The sequence below is a fragment of the Taudactylus pleione genome, unplaced genomic scaffold, assembly GCF_031769625.1.
Source record: "Taudactylus pleione unplaced genomic scaffold, aTauple2 ptg000089l, whole genome shotgun sequence".
Taxonomy (NCBI): Eukaryota; Metazoa; Chordata; class Amphibia; order Anura; family Myobatrachidae; genus Taudactylus; species Taudactylus pleione.
Genome location: NW_028284491.1, coordinates 9243216 through 9264819, shown reverse-complemented (window position 1 = coordinate 9264819; position 21604 = coordinate 9243216). Strand labels below are relative to the sequence as shown.

At 41.7% G+C, this 21604-nt stretch overlaps 1 protein-coding gene across 2 annotated transcripts in view; it reads right to left on the bottom strand.

The window, feature by feature from the left end:
* CSAD (cysteine sulfinic acid decarboxylase) overlaps window positions 1–21604 on the bottom strand; it is a 56828-nt gene that overhangs the window by 19396 nt on the left and 15828 nt on the right. For both annotated transcript variants that reach the window (XM_088469269.1, XM_088469268.1), the window contains exons 6-11: window positions 11599–11678; window positions 11218–11272; window positions 10859–10975; window positions 6001–6065; window positions 3091–3172; window positions 368–567 (exon numbers count right to left, since the gene is read on the bottom strand). In XM_088469269.1, the coding sequence (XP_088325395.1) occupies window positions 368–567; window positions 3091–3172; window positions 6001–6065; window positions 10859–10975; window positions 11218–11272; window positions 11599–11678 (599 nt within the window). The remainder of the gene's footprint in view (window positions 1–367; window positions 568–3090; window positions 3173–6000; window positions 6066–10858; window positions 10976–11217; window positions 11273–11598; window positions 11679–21604) is intronic.

The following is a 21604-nucleotide window of genomic DNA, read 5'->3' as shown; positions in this document are numbered from 1 at the left end:
TGCTTCTCCGTGTGGGTCTGCCTCTAACATTTCCTTACTGTACTTACACCTTCCCTTCCCCGTCTTGTATCTCCAGTCATGCAGCTTATTTTGTGAGCATGCTCAGTATCAATCTGTGGATTTTACCAAAACAGACATATGTCCAGCTATACCTATAGGTGTATGGGTAATCCAATACTGAGGCAATATACCGTATATTCAATCACTTGTAACAATGTGCAGCAAATTATGTATATTGAAGCGGCATTGTGGGAAATGTTGCGCTCAGACCTTATTGTTGTTCTCTCACTGATTATTTAAAATGGTTACCAGCCTTAAACACACTAAGGTAACCATGGGGCATGCATATTGAGAGGTAATCTCTTACCTGGTATTCTCCAGTGCTTGATCCACGCGTTTCTCCAGTCCTTTGGATCCCAGTGCCTTCCACATTAGCCAGAGCTTGAGACAGTCTACCCTGCGACCACACTGTATGGACTTATCTCCAGTGTCATACTTCAGGTTGTAAAATTTGTCAGTTTGGAAAAGGTAGTTGGCGTTAGCTGCATGACATCGCTCCAATAGCCCCTGTAATAAATGTGCAGTGGTCAATATGTTTAAGTGTTCCCCACATCTCTTAGGTTGTAGGCTTCTTTAGAATGTAAGCTCTTGCGAGCAGGGCCCTCTACCCTCTTCTCCTTACTTTATTTTCATCTACTTCTTACTCCCCACTAGGGCACCTAACACTTGGTTGCTTATGCTCTGTTGCTTATTTGGGTGTTATGGTCACCAATGTAGCAATATATACTATCCATGTCCTTGTCCTGCATTGTATTTGTATTGTACTGTTAGTCACTGTTTTGGTTATATACTGTGTAAGGCGCTGCGGAACACTTGTGGTGCTATATAAATAAATGATGATAATAATAATAATAGACAGGACCCTCTTTACCTTATGTTTCATGTAATTGTAAGTATTTTGTTATATCATGATCCCCTCAATGTAAAGTGCTGTGTAATATGTTACCCATTGTCAATTAAGATAATAACAATAATTGCAGAGATGCTTCACATTAACCACTTGCCTGGCATGGTCGTATCAGATACGACCATACCAGACTGGGCTTTCCCTGACATGGTCGTATCTGATACGACCAGTCAGAAAAGCTCTATGGGCGGCTGCTGGAAAATCATTTTCTAGCAGCCGCCAATCACAGAGGGACCTCCTGGTCCCTCTGCACACTTTTCCCCTCCCCGTGGGCCGATCACTGCAGTGATCGGCCAGCCCAGCGCCGGCGAACCCACCCCCCCCGGCAGCTGCCGAGAGGACAGGGTAGAGAAGACAGCGCTGTCCTTCTCTCCCTCCTCCGGCAGTTAGCAACAGCCTAGCGGCTGCTGACAGGGCAGAGAAGGCAGCGCTAACAGCGCTGTCCTTCTCTCCCTCCAACTCCGGCTAGCAGCAGCCGCCGAGCAGGGAAGGTAGCGCTGTCAGCGCTGTCCTTCCCTCACTCCAACCCCTCTATCAGCAGCCTCTTCCCCATTGATGATAACCCCACCCCCATGAATAAATCAGAGCCCTGGCCATAATATATATATATATATATATATATATCTGATATATACAGATATATATATATATATATATGTGTGTGTGTGTATATATATATATATATGTGTATGTATATATATATATACATATATATATGCACGCATATATATATATATATATACACATATATATGCACGTATATATATATATTAGGGGTGAGCGGGTTCGGTTTTACTCGGATTTACTCGGATCTTTAAACGGCATTTTATTGGCTATCGCCTATCATGTGTTTTGGATAGCCAATATAATAAATCAGAATTTGCGGTAAAGTGGCGATAAGAACCGAGTAAATCCGAACCCGCTCACCCTTAATATATATATATATGCGCGCATGTATATATATATATATATATATATATATAGATGGCAGCCCAACCGATGTTAAGGAAACATCGGTAGCTGTGGTCACAATCGATGTTTCTATCGATGGCCAACTGTACTAAATAGCATAAAAATTGCCATTTTTATCGTATACAGCGCTTAAAAAATTTTTTTTTTTAGAAAATCATGTTGGATAAGTTTTAAAAAGCTGTTCCTGACCTAATTCAATCATAAAAAAAAAATCGACAATTTCGGAGCGGTTTTTGGAGAGAGAATTCATCAGTTAAGTGGTTAAAGGCCACCAAGAGCTTTTTCTAACCTAGATATTATTTTACATATGGAGAGACAGCAGGCTCCTCATTAGCTGTTTCATTCAACGGTAAGGCAAAACTTAAGCTTTTATTGGAAATAGGAACATTGGGGGTGATTCATCCTCAGACGGAGATGCTAAACTCCTGGACCTTGAAACATGAAAATTGGGGAGTATATGACTCCCATGAAGTAGGTGCCTCCTCAGAAGAGATTTTTCAAAATTTGCAGCATAAGTGGGTGAAAAGGGCTAAAATGTTCCTCCCCCTGCACAATGTCCTGTCTGACTGTCTCATCGTGGCTGTAGCACAGTTAATATTCAAACACCAACTGTCATCCCAAGTGCTGCCAAACATCACTGGCAGTTGGTGTGGCTCCCCTATTTGAATAGTGAGGGAAGGAAATGTGTTACTATAGAGGTGAGGGAGGGGAATGTGTTACTACAGGGATAAACAGGGAAATGTGTTACTACAGAGGTGAGGGGGTGAATGTGTTACTCCAGAGGTGATGGAGGGGAATAATTTACTACAGGTGTGAGGGAGAGATTGTAGTTCTACACAGGTGAGGGAGGGGAATGTTGAATGTGTTACAACACGGGCGAGGGAGGGAAAGGTGTTAATACAGAGGGAGTGGAATGTGTTAGTACACAGGTGAGGGAGGGTAATGTCTTACTATAGCAGTGTTGCATTAGCATAGAGGTAAAGGATTAATGTGTTATTGGAGTGGTGAGATGGAAATGGAAACAATAAATAGCTAAGGTCTACCCAGGAGAAACCCGGTACATCAGCTAGTATAAGATAAATGCAAGATGGGCCATTTATTCAGTTTGTAGAGGAAACATAATATACACATTGCTACGTTCATATACTCACAGTTGTATCCCGCAGAAGAAAAGCAGAACACTGCAAACCAACACCTAGTAATTTGTGTGGATTCCAGGTGACAGAATCTGCTCTGTAAGACAAATATATAGAGAACGTGTCTGCTTTCACATAGGGACAAAAAGTGCAGACTTGTAACAAAATCTTTTATAGTGGCACTTTAGAAGGAAGACTATTAGTAAAATGAACATGAAAACATTCGAAAGATACAACATTTACTAAAATAAATATTGCCAATGTTTCTTCAAAAAAATCAATCAATCAAGTAATCAATTGGAATGTTACTTGTCAAGTATTGTTTGTGTTTGTTTATAGAACCCCATGTGGCCCCAGGCAACATACTGCTCCCCCCTGCCCCCTTTCTTTGTTTTAAACCAATAATTAACATTGGTTTAATATCATCTGGATCTCTCAGATTAGGTTGCCTAATGAATGATCCTGAATACAGGAAAATTGTCAGCAAACACAGTGGCTGAGTGCCACCTAGCATGGGGATACTAGGGAATTAAAGCCAGCATCTGAAACGATATCTTCTCTAAATGTGTATTACTGTACTTCTCTATATTTGTGCTTATACTGGTCATCTGACAGAGACAGGGGCGTTTCTAGAGAGGAGGGGGCCCGTGTGCAGTCTCCAACAGTCCCTAGACTCCGCAGTCCCCAACGGTCCCCCTCCTCTCTGTCCGCCGCCCAGCAGCACACTGAGCTGTGCGCGGCCAGCGACGGAGTTATAGACCCTGGACACTAGAGTGCGCCCAGAGTCTATAGAGTATGCGCAGGTCACCGGGAAAATGACCACGGGGGCCATTTTTCCTGTACTGCACATGTGTAAATGAAGGCAAAATGGCAGCGGCGACCATTTGCCAGTCGTTTCTACAGCGCCGGACCCCCGCGCCGATGTGGGACTCCGGAGAGGTAAGTATACTATGAGTGCAGGGTGCGTGCCCCCCCTTGGACCAGGGGCTCGTGTGCCCCGCACACCCTCCACCCATTATAGATACACACCTGGACAGAGGGCCTGACTCAGAGGTGGACGTGGTTGCAGTAGCGCCCAAATCTATGCCACAGCCAATAGGCTTCCCACTGAGACGCCCATCGGCTGCGGCTCTAATCCGACGATATGTGCAGATAGTTTCACCACTGATCGGAAGCACCTCCTCATGAGAGAGAGAACAGAGCTGCTATTGGTACAGATGTACTGAGGAGGTGAGACAATGGTCCTTCACGGTAAGCAGCAGATGGAATTCAGTACTGGTTACACTGTGCTTTAGAGTGAGCTGACACAGCAAGGATACCTGCAGAAAGACTGGATCTAGCAAGCAGTGCTGGAGGCTCTAGCAGTGATGAGACGGTGCTGGGTGTGGAAGACAGAGCTGATAACTGTACAGCAGAGAGTATACTGGTGTCTGTGCTGGTGGTTGTAGACAGCGATGTGAGCTACACTCATCTTACGTGTAACGTCTGTCATCATGTGATAGAAATGCCGACCACCATCATATTGATGACACGGACTGACATTTTAATGTTGAATAACAAAGATAAAGAAAAATATATATTTTTAAAAAGGTGCCCTTCCCCATCCCAATGGGATACCAGCATCAGCGCTTATGGGATGTAGTTTGGAAGCCGACGGTCTAAATCCCGACCGCCGGCTTCCAGACGTTCTAATCCTGGCGTAGTACTAACGACAGGCGTCTAAATGTAGATGCCTGTCTATAACCAGACGCCGGAAGACCGACGCCCGGCATCCCGATCGAAGAGATGCCGGGCGCGGACAGCTGCGGGGGGGGAGAGGGTTAGGTTTAGGGTTCCCGGGGGGGACTTAGGGTTAGGCACCCCCCCGGGAGGTTAGGGTTAGGCTAGGGGAAAGGGGGGTTAGGATTAGGCACCCCCCCGGGGGATTTAGGTTTAGGAGGCGGGGAAGGGGGGTTAGGATTAGGCACTTAGAGGGGCGATTAGGGTTAGGCACTTGGGGGGGAGGTTAGGGTTAGGTACCCCTAAGGGAGCGTTAGGGTTAGGGGGGGATTTAGGTTAGCGATACTTACCTTAGGGAGGCTCGGGATTTTCACCTTTGCCGGGCTGCCGCTGTCCAGATTTGAACCGCCGGACGCATGTACTTACTACACCCGCACTTATAGCCTGGGCTGTTTTGTCATAAGGAAGAAGCACTCGATTAACCTAGGTTAGTCAGCTGTATGCTAAACAGGCTGGGGCTGTGTTGCATTTTCACACTGTGGTTCTCTCCTGTCACCAGCCAAGCCTGTCACATCCTGCGTTGGTACACCGTTACAGAATATTGTGGCACTATACCACTAAATGTTAATAAATAAAGTGTTGATAAAGTCCTTTTCTGGTGCAAATGTGTGCAAATGTGAATAATAGAATGGCGGGAATCTTAACATGTATGTCCTTTTCACGCATAAAACATCATCAAGCACAAAGACTGTGAGCTGAATGTTTCCTGTAGACTGCGTATAACTCTGTGGTATCAGTGTGGCTTGAGGCATTTCAATATCCAGAATAAAGCTGCAGTAGTCACTGTTACCGGGTTTTGAAATCTCATATGTCTTATAAGGTACAAATCAACTTTTCCACATAGACTGCAGTAAGTAAAAGCAAGTACGAATACATTTGTGTCACTAAGGGGCCCATTTATCAACAAGTTTTATCATATGCAATGAGTTTTAAAACTTGTTGCGTATGAAAAATGGTGCTCCAGCCAATCAGCTCCCAACTGTCATTTTTCAAACAGATGACAGTTAGGAGCTGATTGGCTGGAGCACCATTATCATACATGACAAGTTTGAAAACTCATTGCGTATGATAAAACTCGTTGATAAATTGGGACCTAAGTATGAGTATATTTTCATAATTTATAACTGTCTACAGTATATTGCTGACCTGTCTATGCCACTCAGTAGATGCCTGTGTCTGCTGGACAGAAGGGCACTGCCTCCCCATGCAGCCTATAGGATAGACAAGAAAATAATTAGTATTTTACATTGACTCTCTAACTCTGTTATGGATTAAAGATTCCTACATATTTGTAGGCCAAAATTTAAAACAAAAAAATAAGATAGTGGAGATCTCCCTATGGCCAGACTGGCAGCTGGAAACACAGTAATGATGTCATCACTCTTCACCTACCATGTAGGAATCACTCAGGAGAAAAATAAGAAAGATGTGTGCTACAAGAAAATGGTCACCACTCTCCAGCATACTGACGGCTATATGACGGACTGTGGGCCTGATTCAGACCCGCTCGCGAGCGCTGAGCGCTCGAAAGCGGGTTGATGTTGGCCCAGTGCGGAAGCGCACGACGGAGCCGGCTCCATTGTGCGCATGCGCGAGACCCAGATAGAGATGGGCAAGCCGTCGCTCCGGGTCTCGTACCAAAGGGGGCATGCTGTCGATGGTGAGTGACAGCAGGCCCCCTTTGGTGGGCGTGCCGGGGGTGTGGCTGCCCAGACAGAGGCGTTCCCAATGGAACGCCTACCGTCTGGGGCCGGCCCCACTGACATCACAAGTGATGTCAGTGGGAGTGTTCTCGGCTCCGATAGAGCCGAAAGCACTCCAGGGCTTGCGGCAACGAGACCCTACCACTAGGGTCTCGTCGCAAGCCCGATGGTCGCGATGGTCTTGACCATCGCGACCATCTTCCTGGTCGCTCGCTATAGCTGTGGGTGGTCACCCACAGCTGTACGAGCGGCCAGGAGGCCACTCTAAAAATTAAGAAGGACGGCCCTGATTTAGAGCGAGCGTTCTGTCAGAGCGTCCGGCTCTGAATCAGGGCCTGTGTGCTCAAGGCTGTGTGATGAATTACACGTGATATATGGTGAATTGTTGAACCGGGTTGAAGGGAGTTACTGTAGAGGGGCTCATTTAAGATGCTGGAAAATAGTAGAGTGCATCATATTTTTAATGCACAGTCACACCTAAGGTAAAATATCTTTATGAGTAATAACTAACTGTCATTACAAAGCTTATATAGTAACTTTCAGCAGGATGCTTGAAGTAAGGTGGTGCACAAATAGTGAAGTACATTTTAATAAAAAACCTTTGCATCAGCATATTTCATCAAAAGCATTGGAACTTATTACTCGACGGGTCTGTGCAGATTAGCCGGTCCAGCTCACACACCATACCCACATCCACTGCCACTTGAAAGACAATACTCTCTCTGGACAGCACTACTGCAGCTGTACTGTGCCATTTCCTTATTTCCTGGTTATATTCCTATGTGTTTATTTTGTCATATTCAACTTTGTCAGGGGGATAGAGCTAGTCTACAATAATCACAGTCCTCTTATATTGGGATCTCAGCCCATTAATCAGTAATTAGATGTTTCCTATTTATTTCATGGTCTCCTTCAAGATAAACTTATATAGCATCAATTCTTTTTCATAAGAACTGTTTGTATAATGTGCTCAGCATCAACTGTACACCATATAAAATCTATGTCCCTATTAAATTGATTGAATTCTTAAAAATTTTATTTAAATATATAAAAGATTCCACAAACATAAAAAGACCCTGAAATAAATATTATATATATATATATATATATATATATATATATATATATATATATATATAGCTTATTTTAGACTGTGAAGTTATGTTCTCAAAACTAATAATTCGCCTACCAAGGAATCTTTTATAATCAAATGTGGTGAACTACTATGGGCACTCCCTGTGCACCCAGTTTTGCAAATCTATATGTTGGTCAATGGGAAGACATATACATTTATGATAAGAATCCCTCCAAAAATAAACATTTTTAAAGTTTCAACATTTTATTGATTATATTATTGTTTATGAGGTAACAGCTAGTGAATTTAAAAAAGTTATAGACTATATTAATTTTTATTGAATTTAAGATTTGCCTCTAATTTTCAGGAGTCTAAAGCAGAATTTTTCGATTTATTTCTAGAAAGAACACATTGAAAGGCTGGCGAGATAATAAATACGGGTACATATATTAAGAATATTGATATTGACATCTATCTTCATTTTGATAGCTGTCACTTGAATTCATGGAAGAGGAATATCCCATTCTCTCAGTTTACGAGCATTAAAAAAAATTGTTGCTGGTATATGTTTTTGAAATACACATTTTTGGGGGTGTAAACAGTTTGGGGAAATCACTATATTGTTTTACCAGTGGCTTTATAAGGCTAGGGGAAGAGGGGTTTAGGTTAGGAACCGCCAGGGGGAGGTTAGAGTTAGGCACCCCCCTGGGAGACTTAGGTTTAGGCTGATGAGAAGGGGGGGTTAGGTTTAAGCACTTAGAGGGGGGGTTAGGCACCCCAAAGGGAGAGTTAGGGTTAGGGGGGGAGGTTAGGTTAGTAAATGGTCTAAATATGACTGGCGGTATTCCATACCAATTCCATCATATGAAGGAATAACAATTAACATAACATACAGAGCCGTATCTAGACTATTTGGTGCCCTGTGCCAGAGAGAGCACTGCCCCCCCCCCTTTTAAATAGGGGCATAAGATGGTGCACCTGAAAAAGGTCCATAGCTTCATGGGGAAGGGCCAGGGAAGAGATAGGGGAGGCCAGGAGCTGTGGGGTAAAAGCAGAGGAAGCTATAAGAGAGAATGATAATAAACAAAAAAATTGACAGGCCTGAACAGCGCCTGCCTTGTGGTGCCCTGTGCCATGGCACTGATCGCACTACCCTAGTTACGGCCCTGATAACAAATACTGCATCAGTGTTTACCAATTCAAGTCCACAGGGACTACTAACAGTGCATGTTTTCCAGATCTTCTAGTTGGTGCACAAACGTATTCATTACTGGCAGACATGTTCTAATAGAGCCACAGGTGGTGCTAATTATTTCACTTGTGGTAATGAGGAGATCTAATATGCACTGGTAGGCAGTGGTGTAACTAAGGCTGCATACACACCTGTATGATATCAACCCGATTTGGCCGATTTAGCCAACTCGGAATGACAAATCGGGCATATCGTGCAGTGTGTATGACCAATTTGTGCATACCTGCGGTCGCTTGCGATATTGTGCGCTTGGCTGTGCTGCACAGTCAATCATATGATATCACTTATGAGCCTGTACAAGTTAATGAAGGACGGAACAGTGATTGTTCTGTCTTTCATTACATCTTTCACCCTGAACATCGGCACGATTGCCGGTCATTTAGGTGTGTACCCAGCCCACGGTATTTGGAGCCCAGGGCAAGATGAAAAATGGAGTCCAACCCCCTATGTGCACATGCCTAAAAAGTGGGCATGGCCACATGCCACGATGGACGTGGCCACTGAATATGGGAGCGTGTCAACATGACACACCACCGTTTCTCGTCACTCTGGGAACATTCCTTTCCATTCCACATCTTAAAGCCCCCAGTAGGAGTGCCCCTCTTGCAATGGCCACTGTGGTAGTGCCCCTTATGCAATGTTCTGAGTAGCAGTGCCCCTAGTAGTAGTGCCACTCATTCAATGCCCACTGTAGTAGTGCCCCTTACGCAATGTTCCCAGTAGCAGTGCCCCTTATGCAATGCCCCCTGTAGCAGTGCCCCAGTAGTAGTGCCCCTTATGCAGTGACCCAGTAGTAGTGCTCCTTATGCAATGCCTCCTGTTGTAGTGCCCCAAGTAGTGTGCCTATATACAGTGCCACCTGTAGTGCCCCTTATACAGTGCTACCAGTAGTGCCCCTTATACAGTGCTGCCAGTAGTGCCCCTTATACAGTGCCCCTTATATAGTGCCCAATATATAGCGCCCCCATAGTGCCCCTTATTCAGTGCCCCCAATAGTGCCCCTTATACAGTGCCCCAGTAGTGCCCCTTATATAGTGCCCCTTATGCAGTCCCCAATTTACAGTTCCCCCAGTTGTGCACCTTATGCCGTGTCACCAGTAGTGCCCTTTACATAGTGCCCCTTATGCATTGCCCAATATATAATGCCCCCAAAATTATACTTGAATTTCTGCTCCTGCACCCGCCGCTGTCCGCTGCTCCCTTCCCACTTGACAACTACAGACAGTGCATTCGGATAGCAGATGCATGCCGGATGTGTCTATTTCCTACAGACACCTCCTGCTGAATTTGCATTTTAGTTGGACAGTATTGCACAGCCACTTCCCTGTGGCTTTAGAATACTGTCCGCTTCTGAATCAGGCCCTGAGTCTAAATGCTGTATAGCAATGCAGGAGACTGGTGGCTTAGTCTGAATTCTGTTTAGCGATGCAGGAGACAGATGACTGGATCAGGGGCAGAATGCAAACAGAACTAGGAGCCAGGAGACTGACCTTCAGGAAAGAGAAGTTGTTCTGGCAATAATCACAGTACAAGTTGAGGTTTACATAAGGCACTCTGAGCACCGATAGGCTGAGCAGAGCAGGTGACCAATGTCACTGGATTCTAATTGGTCAGTGCAGTCAGGTGATCGCAAACCAAGATGGTGGTGCTCATGCTCAACAAGTACAGGAATTAATCTGGAGAGAATGCCAACCGCCATGCTGGAAGTAAAGTACAGTGCTCAGGGATGCCACCTACAGCCAGGAGGAACACAGATAGCTGTGATGTGACCGGCAGAGCTGGTATCGAGTACTGGGATCCCAATTTGTGGCATACTGTGTGAATGTGCTGTACATGTGCCCATAGTTCATGTACTGTACCGTATAGGTCCAGTCTGCTTGAATGTGAAATCAATACACTCTGCCCTCTATATTAGCCCTTCTTTACTGTAAGACTGGACACAAATACAAATAATAGTACGTTATTTGAACTTACATCAACATGCAGCCATACACCATGGCGTTCACACACATCCGCAATGCCTTGTAGGGGATCAAATGCTCCAAGTACAGTTGTCCCACAAGTTGTGCTAACCAGGAAAGGAACGGAACCCTAATAACAAATTAACCTTTGTTATTACATGGGAGTGACTAATAATACATATAACCATATTACAGTATGTGTAGGTTATTCAGTGGTAACATACCTACATACAGAGCATCTTTTGTAATTGGATAATCACTGCAAAGTAGCTTCGGATGGCACAATGAAAACTGCAATTTGGCTATTTATCTTGGTACAATGAAAATAGCAATTTGGCTATTTATCTTTCTGAATCTCTTAAACCAGATTACCTCAGATTTTTCTTTCTGTATTTTGAGCTCCAAATCTTCTGGCATCATTTCACCCCTGCATTTAAATAAAGATTATCACAAATAACATGATCATTTGGAAAACCATGAGGCTTATTCAGCATTGTATGTAATTCGGCAGTAAGTGCCCCCTATCTATCAGCTTGTTAAATTAGCTGCCATCACTATCCGCAGGCATTTACATCAGTCCTATACCTTGTGCAACAGATCTATCCGAAATCAGATGGGTCTCCGCGTTGGCCCTTAATTCTACCCCCACACTATTGGACTTGCCCCCTAGTACCACTGTACCAGGGCCCATCAATTACAATAAAATAAGTATTTTTTTGTGCACCAAATCCCCGTTTCTAAACATTGTATTACCTGTCATTTATCTGCACAAGGATTACGTTATCACTTCCAATGCCAAGGAATGATGCCCCCTTCTGGACAGAGTAGTGACTCTATAAAAGAGAGATGGTTGTTAGACATTTGATGGTATGTACAAAAGTGTACAGCCCAAATGCCTAATATGTATATATGTATATATATATATATATATATATTGAAAATGTATTGCCATATCATAATAGTAAGTCACAGCAGCCAATCATTCATCTGGATCATTTGTGAAGAGCTGTAGCTGTTGCAATGCAAAAGCACCTTTCTCAAGAGATATCACACAGCAAAAAAATCCACACACACACCTGTATATATAACTGATGCTGGAACCTGGTGGACGAATCAAATATTGCATCCAGTGTTACAAGGACAGAGCATAGCACAGTACATCAGTTAACAGTCCTAAGTAAACAAGTCATTACCTGCATATAGAGTAGCTAGATATTGGGCAAATCAGCTGAAAATGGGGGGACAGCATATCTAATAAAAGAGTTTTAGAAAAGCTTCTTTACAGAAAATACTGTTGACACCTCAGCAAATGCCACACAGTAAACACTACAACTAAATCTATATGAAAGGATAAACAGTTACAAAAAATGTACACATTACCGAATAAACACTAGAATTAACTCTGAGTTCACCATAGCAACATGAAAAGCCATAGACTCTATCTAATAAAGTAAGGACATTTAATGAGCAAATATATAAAAAAACATGATAGATTAAACTCTTCATTCAATCTCATAGTTGAATTGAGAAGTTATGCTTCCTTCGGCAACAAAATTGTATGTCAGTCCCATTTTGCCATTCTGTAAAGTACAGTCATTCTTGATTGAGGACCTGATAAAGGCAATGTGATCTTTGAGCATTATTGATGTTTGGCCCATATAAACATGGGCACAATATGATGTATACCACAAAACGACTCTCACATGTTCTTCTCTTCACTGTAAAACATTCACCAAAAGTTGGCTGTGTGAATGTATAATGCTTCATCAAATACTGCCAGATAACACAACCACTGTACTTATAGACTCCTTCTATTATCATGACAGATGATGTTTTTGACCAAAAGTCTTTACAGTTTGCACTTTGCTTATGACAGAGCAATGGTTGCTCTTTTAAGTCTGTACCCAGGGTCTCTGCCAATGCTGTATGACTACATCTCTTACTTTATTGGATGTCACTGAATGTGTCTTGATAAAGGTGATCCATTGTGCTTTGTCTTTTTTCAAATTCGACATTAATAACTGCTCATGAGTCAATTGCAAGCAGTTTAAAATCGCTAGCTCAATTTCAATGGAATCATAACCATGCTCAAGAAACAGATTGACCTTGTCAATAAGGGCCTGTGGTTATATGTATTGTCTGAGGAAACCTGCAACTCACATCAGTTGCTAGAACAATAGACAGTAGTTTTGCATGGAACCTATCAGTTGTCAATAATGCATTTTTATCACTGTTCTTTCTATAAACCATAGTGGGAAAAACTGTCCATTACATAAAACAATGACATCAAGAAAGTTGATAATAATAGATAAACTATAATTTTAAGCAAACTTAATGGTAGTATCTAAACTGTTCAAATGATTAATGAAGGCCATGAGATATTCCTCACCACCAGTCCAAAACACAAATCATCAATGTATCGTACATAAAAGAAAATATACTGAGAAAAATCAAGATCAAATAATGCACCTATTTTCAAAATGACACAAATAAATTGGTATATGATGGAGCCATGTTAGAACCCATCACAGTCCCTTGGAGCTGAAAAAAGGAATGCTCATATAAGAACAAATTTTTGTGAAAAATGAAATTGATTAGTAACATTAAATAATCAACAGGGAGAACCTTTGCATTGTGTAGTAGCAGAACATTAAATAATCAACAAGGGGACCCTTTGTATTGTGTCTAAGCCTCTGCCATCCAACCTCTACACGCCTGCTGCAAAAGAGGAGGGCAGTGTTAGACTGGTGATTCTGTAGTGGAGTAAACGCCAGATCAGACCTCTTGAGGGTAGCTAGAGGTGCATCCCCTGTTCTGACAGAGTAACCCATTCTCAAAATTGCCCTAATTAAGCGGCAGTATAATAAAGCCGCATATCCGGTAGGGCCTAGCCTCCTCGACCCAAACCCCACAGAGAGTTCTAGAAGCTATACAAGCTTATCTATTCCCCCAAATAAACACAAAAGTAATAGTAGCAAAGAGTGATATGGGGATATAAATGGGAGAATTCTGTAACACATATTAAAACTTGGGTTGAATCACCATTTTTACCAAAGTCACTCATCCCGTGAATGATAAAGGAAGCATTTGCGAAACATGTGATTTAGCCTTTAAATACTTAATTTGAGAATGACCATTTAAAGAAACAGTCGGGGAGTGAGTGAGTAATCTGCACCACCATAGGGGAAAAGCATGAGATGACAGCATAAGAACAATAGGTAGGAGAAGCAAATTGACAGATTTGTCCCAATTTTTTGCCACCCAAGAAGGAGCTATGACAATCCACCATTGCCTATACAGCAGGTAGCAAACATTCCGTGTGTGTATGAAACAACATGTCATAAGCATACAGAGAATTTTTTCTTCATGACTGGAGATCAACAAACCAGAAATTACTGGTAGCACAAGCCAATGGCTACATTGCAATGGCGAATAATAATGGAAACAGCAGGCATCCTTGTCTAGTGCCCCTTCCTAAAATAAACAAAGCCATTCACACTGAGCAGACACACAGGAGATAGGGATTGGTGGGATCCCGGGATTTTGGCCTAAAATTGTTGGTATTTGAATCCTGGGATTGGCTCTTCCAATCCTGGAATTTTGGGATTAAAGCACTCGCTCAGATGCTGCCCCAGCACCTGGCTGTGTGGCTGTGCGCAGCATGATGTGACATCAGAAGTCACGCTGGCCTGCCCCTTCAGCCCTGCCCGCCAACCCCACTGACTAACTTAATGTCGGGAATCCGAGGATTGAGCATTTTTCAATCCCGAATCCAGAGATTGAAAAAATGACCTGGGATTGGCTTCCCTAACTGGGATCCACCCCATAACTAGAAAGTACCTCCCATAGGAACAGCCACTTCACCGAATCAAACGCTATCTCAGATGCCAGAAAAAAAATGAAAACTGTGATCTGGTATCTATTGTAATGTTTTCACGCCTGTTGCTAAATGCATAACATTTGCTATTTCTGCAGCCAAATATACAGAGTTGGTCCATGTCTGGGTCAAGACTTATATGTATAGCTGCATCTGCTGCCATGTTTATTACACTCTATCATATCTGGTTTCAAATGTATTATGCAGAGCTACACATGGCGCCTGGTATAATATGCAGAGGCTAATTTACTGTATGCTTTAAAATATACAGTCTCATCTGGTATAATGTGCACATATCTGGTGCCAAGTGTACAGTGCATGATCAACCATTAAGCTAACTAGACTGCAGCCTAGGGTGCTGGCCCATGGGGAAGGGCAGCTCCTAACATCTTTTGGGTCACAGACATCTAATGACATTGCAATGCTGTTATAAGATGCAGAGGAGCTGGAAGAATATGGAACACTGCACAACTGCATAGTGGCCTTTACACTTGTTGTAAATTGATTTCAAGAGCTCCACTCACTTGACAGCGGTGGTGATGGTGGTGGGGTGGGGGAAGAGGTTGCAAGAGGAGAAGAGAGAGATACTTTCATCTTTGATGTGGGCAGTGGGGGAGACGCTACAAGTGGATCAGCTTGGGGCTGCCAGATACCCTAATCAGGTCCTGCAAGTCTAATATGCATAACAATACCTGATGACTGATAAAGGAGTTTTGCAACTTTGGCAAACTTAATCCTGCTTTGATATTTTCCTTTTCCTCAATTAAGCTGTTTCTAACACTCACTTGTACTGGAGTCATCTGCTGGATACCTGAAGAAGAGGAGTCTGACGGTTCAAAGCACAACTGACTCCTGGCCAGAGAACTTGTGCAATCAAGAGCTGGTCTTACTGTGAGCCATGGCATTGTCTGTAGGTTATCTAGCAGTGGCTTACTTAAGTGTACTTACTTTCCCAGTTTAATGCCACAATTCACCAAAGATTTGCAAATCTTTGTGTCTGAAAGTGCCACCCTGTTGCGCCCACTGTTATAGTGTCTGCAAATGCAACCATCATCATTAATATCGGCATTTGCACCAGCCGAGTCACTGCCCAGAAACGCCTACTTCACATTCATCTCCGTTCTAACCAGATGTGCCATGCCCGCACCTACTTGCTACATCGGGCACATCATGGTTTGTGATTCTCACAAGGTGGCTTTCCCCTTTAACTGGGAACAGCATAATAATAAAACATATTTACAGCACCAGTTCCATTTAAAAAAATAATAATAATAATAATCACTGTTTGAAAACAAACTTATGGCATCCACGGACTTTATATGTGTGTGTCTTATTTATTTGTGCAGATAAATGTTTGTTATTAGCTGTTTTGTGCATGACAAATGATCCATGCGCTGCCCTGAATGCCTATTCTGTGTACCACAACCTAACTCCTCCTTGTCCTGCAGTGAGTGGGGGGAATTCCAGCTTTCAGTCATCCCTATAGACAGTACAGTGCTTGTTTTGTAGCAGAGAAACATTACAGAACAGACCATTTCTAACAAACATATAATTCAAAGTTAAAAATAACACAAAGCAGCGCTGATGTCTAAATCCTTAATACAATTTAATAAACATACAAAATGTTAAAACCACATGACAAATACATAAAAAACCATATGATCCTAATGCATAGGTTATGTAAATTGAGAGCAAAGAGCTGCAACCAGCATTTAAAAGACTGCTGACCCTGGAATGCTGTAAAGGTTAATGCAGACTTAGTAACCTGATAAGTGGATCCAAGTTCAAAACAGCAGCACTTGTAAATGAATGGAAAGTCCAACAGTTAACACTCAGGTTGATTTACCCACTGCAGTAGTCCACAATGTCCAAAATTAGCGATGGCCCCACACTGAGGTTTGTCCACCGCAGAAAGCGGACCTGGTGATGTTGAAGTGGAGCTTGGAACTAGTAATGCAAAGTCCAACTTGCGCTGCTGTGGTGTATCTAAAAGTTCAGGTAGTCCAATAAGATATCAGCATCCAGGGTACAGTCCAAGATTGGCACCAACGCGTTTCACTGCTCTAGGCAGCTTTTTCAAGGTATCCCACTGGTGATTTGACCCACTCTATATAGTGGCTCTCATTAAGAATACAATCACTCTCAGATGTTCCTAATTAATTCATGAATAACTTGAATCACACGTTATATGATCAGTCACTAACACATCATCATTTAAAATGCATATTATTAACAGGAGGCAAAACTAACATGTATAAGAAAAGGGAAAGATAGTAAGGATACTTACTCTAAGTTATATTCAATCATCGGTTAGTTCCGATCATGGAACTATAAACACGGGGAGTATTTACATCTGCCGTGGTGACGTCGGGCGTCACCCCTGACAAAACCAATGCTAATGGAGCCCAGCATGTCTAGCGCTGTGTTCCATAAACACTACTCCTTAAACCAGCAGAGGGCGCTGGATTGCAGATAGTATTGCTGTATAGTGTCTCACGTTACCGTCCATATACCACGATCTCTATAGCTAGCACAGTGTGCCTGCATCCAAATATATTGGAAAACAGTTATAATCAATGATTTCAAGACTCCAAATGCATGTTAGGAGTCATAACTATCATCGTGGAGACGTCAAACGTCACACCTAACAAAATAAACGCTAATGGAGCGCAGCGTATCTAGCGCTGCGTTCCATAGACAATAATCCCTATAACCAGCAGAGAGCGCTGGATTGCAGATGGTACTACTGATACTGATGGGGCGCACGTAACTCCCATTACGCTCCACTAGCCACGATCCCTGTACTCTACAAAAGGCATGAGGAGCCCAATCCATTAGAAGACAATTAGATCTATATTGACAAATCATGTATAGTCAATAATTTCAAGACTCCAACAAAATAATCTGGTATGTATTACCCCAACCAGATCAAATTGATTGCTCAGATCATATAACAACTCACATGACTTTTGTATAATAAAGGCCTACAATATAATTAAATTCTTAGATGACACCTTAATAGTCAATTAGATCACGAAGTATATCAACACAGAAAAAAAATATATATACATAAATAATGATAATAATATAATTTAATAAATATACCTTCATAGATAAATTAGAATCAAAGTACAGCATTCAATTCCAATGCTTCATTCAATCCACTCGGAAACAAAGTATTTAGATGAAATGTCCAGTAAATTTCTTGTTTGCACAGTTTTCTGAAGCTATCACCCCCACGCTGAGTGGGGGAGATAAATTGTAGTCTGGTCACTGTTAGAGATTCTGGATTACCGTCATGATGTTCAGCAAAGTGTTTAGGGATACTATGGTTGTGTAACTTCTTTATATATTTCTACGATGTTCCATATAATGTATTTTGAGGGGTCTGGTGGTACGCCCCACATATCTAAGGTTACACCCACACTGCAAGAGGTACACAACCCAATTGGTGTTACAATTAATAAAACTGGTAATTTTCTTCATATCACCTGCTAAATTTATAACAGCATGTGTTTTGTAGTTTGCATATCTACATGTGGTACACCTCCCTCCTCCACATCTAAAAAAACCTGTAATTTTATTGGGTAACCAAGTTTTTAACGTACTGGCATTAGTTTCAATCATTGATGCTTTCCTAAAGCTAGGGGCTAGTACTGTTTATAAGGACATATTCTTCCTAAAAATAAATTTAGGATCTTTTTGGAAGACAGTCTCTCAGTACAGGATCACTTTGTAATATATGATAATTTGATTTTACAATACGTTCTATATCATTTGATGCATTATTAAATTTAGAAATAAAGACTATATCACTCACAGACTTTTGTTCAACATAATTTTTTGGTCAAAATAATGAGTTTCTCTTGACCTCTAATGTTTCTTTATAGGCCCTTTCTAATAAGTATGAAGGATACCCCCTCATTCTGAAGGATTCCAACATTACCTTAGCTTGTTCTATAAATTTCTCTTGTGTCGAACAATTCCTCCTCAATCTCAATAGTTGGCCTTTTGTAATATTAGCTTTCCATGGTCTATAATGGACACTCTTGAAATGGAGATAGGCATTGGTACCCACATCCTTAACGAAATTAGAGGTATGGATTATGTTATGTATTTCCATGGTAATATCCAGAAAATTGGTCTTCCTAGTGTCATAAGTGTGAGTAAAAACTAAATTAAAAGTGTTAGTATTGAGAGAATTAACAAAATTAGAAGCAGTGATAGCATCCCTATCCCAAATAATAATCAGATCATCAATGTAGTGGCTATAGAGGACCAGGCTCCCGCCGAGCCCACCAACCCCACATATGTTGGTCTTCAACTGGACCCATGTATAGGTTGACGTAGCTCGGCACAAATCTGGTCCCCATGACCGTCCCCATTGTTTGAAGATAAAATGTGTTGGAAAAAAGAAAATAATTATGTGTAAGAATAAAAGTAATAGCATCAAGAAGAAAATGTCTATCTCTTGGTTAAATCTGCATCCCTCTCTAAGATCTCACCAATAATTTGTACTCCCAACTGATGGGGAATGTTGGTATAAAGACTTTGGACATCCAAAGTAAGAAAGGCATATGAGGGTTTCCAAACAACATCCTTAATCAATTGAAGAAAATGAGTAGTATCGCGTTTAAGCGACTTCAACCGAGAGACACGAGGTTGAAGAAAGGAATCAACATATGCTGAAAGAAAAGAAGTAAGAGAATTAACACCCGAAATAATGGGACATCAAGGGGGTGAAGTGAGGGGCTTGTGTATTTTGGGAAGGTGGTAGTAGATAGGAATAGTGGGAAATGTAGGAAACAAAAACTGATATTCTTCTCTAGATATGACCCCGTCATCCCAAAATCAATTTCATTTCCAAAATCAATTCCAATTCTACCTTAAAGTCAGTGTTGGATCTCCAGGTAGGGTTTTGTAGAAATTGGTGTCTTCAAGTTGTCTTAGAGCTTCTTTAATATACTCTCTTTTATCTTGGATCACCAACCCTCCACCCTTATCCGCTTCTTTATTAATAATATTGGAATCCTTTGTCAAATCTTTAAGGGCCTTTCTTTCTCGTTTATTTAGATTGTCATTCTTTCTACTCCCATTTCCTTTAGTGGAACAGATATTCCTGAAGCCTTCCAGAGTCCTTTTATAAAACATCTCTATACTACTACTTTTAAAACTGATTGGAAAAAAAATCAGATTTCCTTTTGAGACTCCCTTTATTAATATTGAATATTTTCTCCATCTGATTTAATTGGCTATCTGGTTTTATTTCGTCCTGAACATGGTTCACTACTACTTTTAACAGATTTCTTTGCAAATAATCTTTTCCTGCACAGAGTTCTGATAAATCTGTTTAAGTCAACATATAAATCAAATATGTTGGGTGTATTAGAAGGTGAAAATTTCAAGCCCTTATTGAGAAGAGATAATTCGTCTGGGGAGAGGGTTTTGGAAGACAAGTTAAATATAGATCTGTTAATGTTTTCTTGATATTTCCTTCTCAATCTCTTATATTTCTCCTTTTTCCCCCTCTCCATCCTCTACACTTAAATTTCGTCCCCTTTTGACTATTGGTGTGGACGCTGTGGTTTTCCACATTGGTTCCCTGGAGTGGTGCAGATGTTTCCCTAAAAAATTCCCTGTCCCATTAGTTCTATAATCTGCATTATGTGCAGATATAGACTTAGGACGAGCTCCCAACGCTCTGCAGTCTCTATTGGATGTTCATCGATCCATAGGGTCTGGGGTCTAATCTCTTACAGCCCCAGTTGGATACATATGTGAGTTGTTATATGATCTGAGCAATCAATTTGATCTGGTTGGGGTAATACATACCAGATTATTTTGTTGGAGTCTTGAAATTATTGACTATACATGATTTGTCAATATAGATCTAATTGTCTTCTAATGGATTGGGCTCCTCATGCCTTTTGTAGAGTACAGGGATCGTGGCTAGTGGAGCGTTAAGGGAGTTACGTGCGCCCTATCAGTATCAGTAGTACCATCTGCAATCCAGCGCTCTCTGCTGGTTATAGGGATTATTGTCTATGGAACGCAGCGCTAGATACGCTGCGCTCCATTAGCGTTTATTTTGTTAGGTGTGACGTTTGACGTCACCACGATGATAGTTATGACTCCTAACATACATTTGGAGTCTTCAAAATCATTGATTATAACTGTTTTCCAATATATTTGGATGCAGGCACACTGTGCTAGCTATAGAGATCGTGGTATATGGATGGTAACGTGAGACACGTGCATCAGCAATACTATCTGCAATCCAGCGCCCTCTGCTGGTTTAAGGAGTAGTGTTTATGGAACGCAGCACTAGACATGCTGGGCTCCATTAGCATTGGTTTTGTCAGGGGTGACACCCAACGTCACCACGGCGGATGTAAATACTCCCCGTGTTTATAGTTCCATGATCGGAACTAACCGATGATTGAATATAACTTAGAGTAAGTATCTTTACTTTGTTTCCCTTTTCTTATACATGTTAGTTTTGCCTCCTGTTAATAATATGCATTTTAAATGATGATGTGTTAGTGACTGATCATATAACGAGTGATTCAAGTTATTAATTAATTAATTAATTAGGAACATCTGAGAGCAATTGTATACTTAATGAGAGCCACTATATAGAGTGGGTCAAATCACCAGTGGGATACCTTGAAAAAGCTGCCTAGAGCAGTGAAACGTGTTGGTGCCAATCTTGGACTGTACCCTGGATGCTGATATCTTATTGGACTACCTGAACTTTTAGATACACCACAGCAGCGCAAGTTGAACTTTGCATTACTAGTTCCAAGCTCCACTTCAACATCACCAGGTCCGCTTTCTGCGGTGGACAAACCTCAGTGTGGGACCATAGAATATTTTGGACAT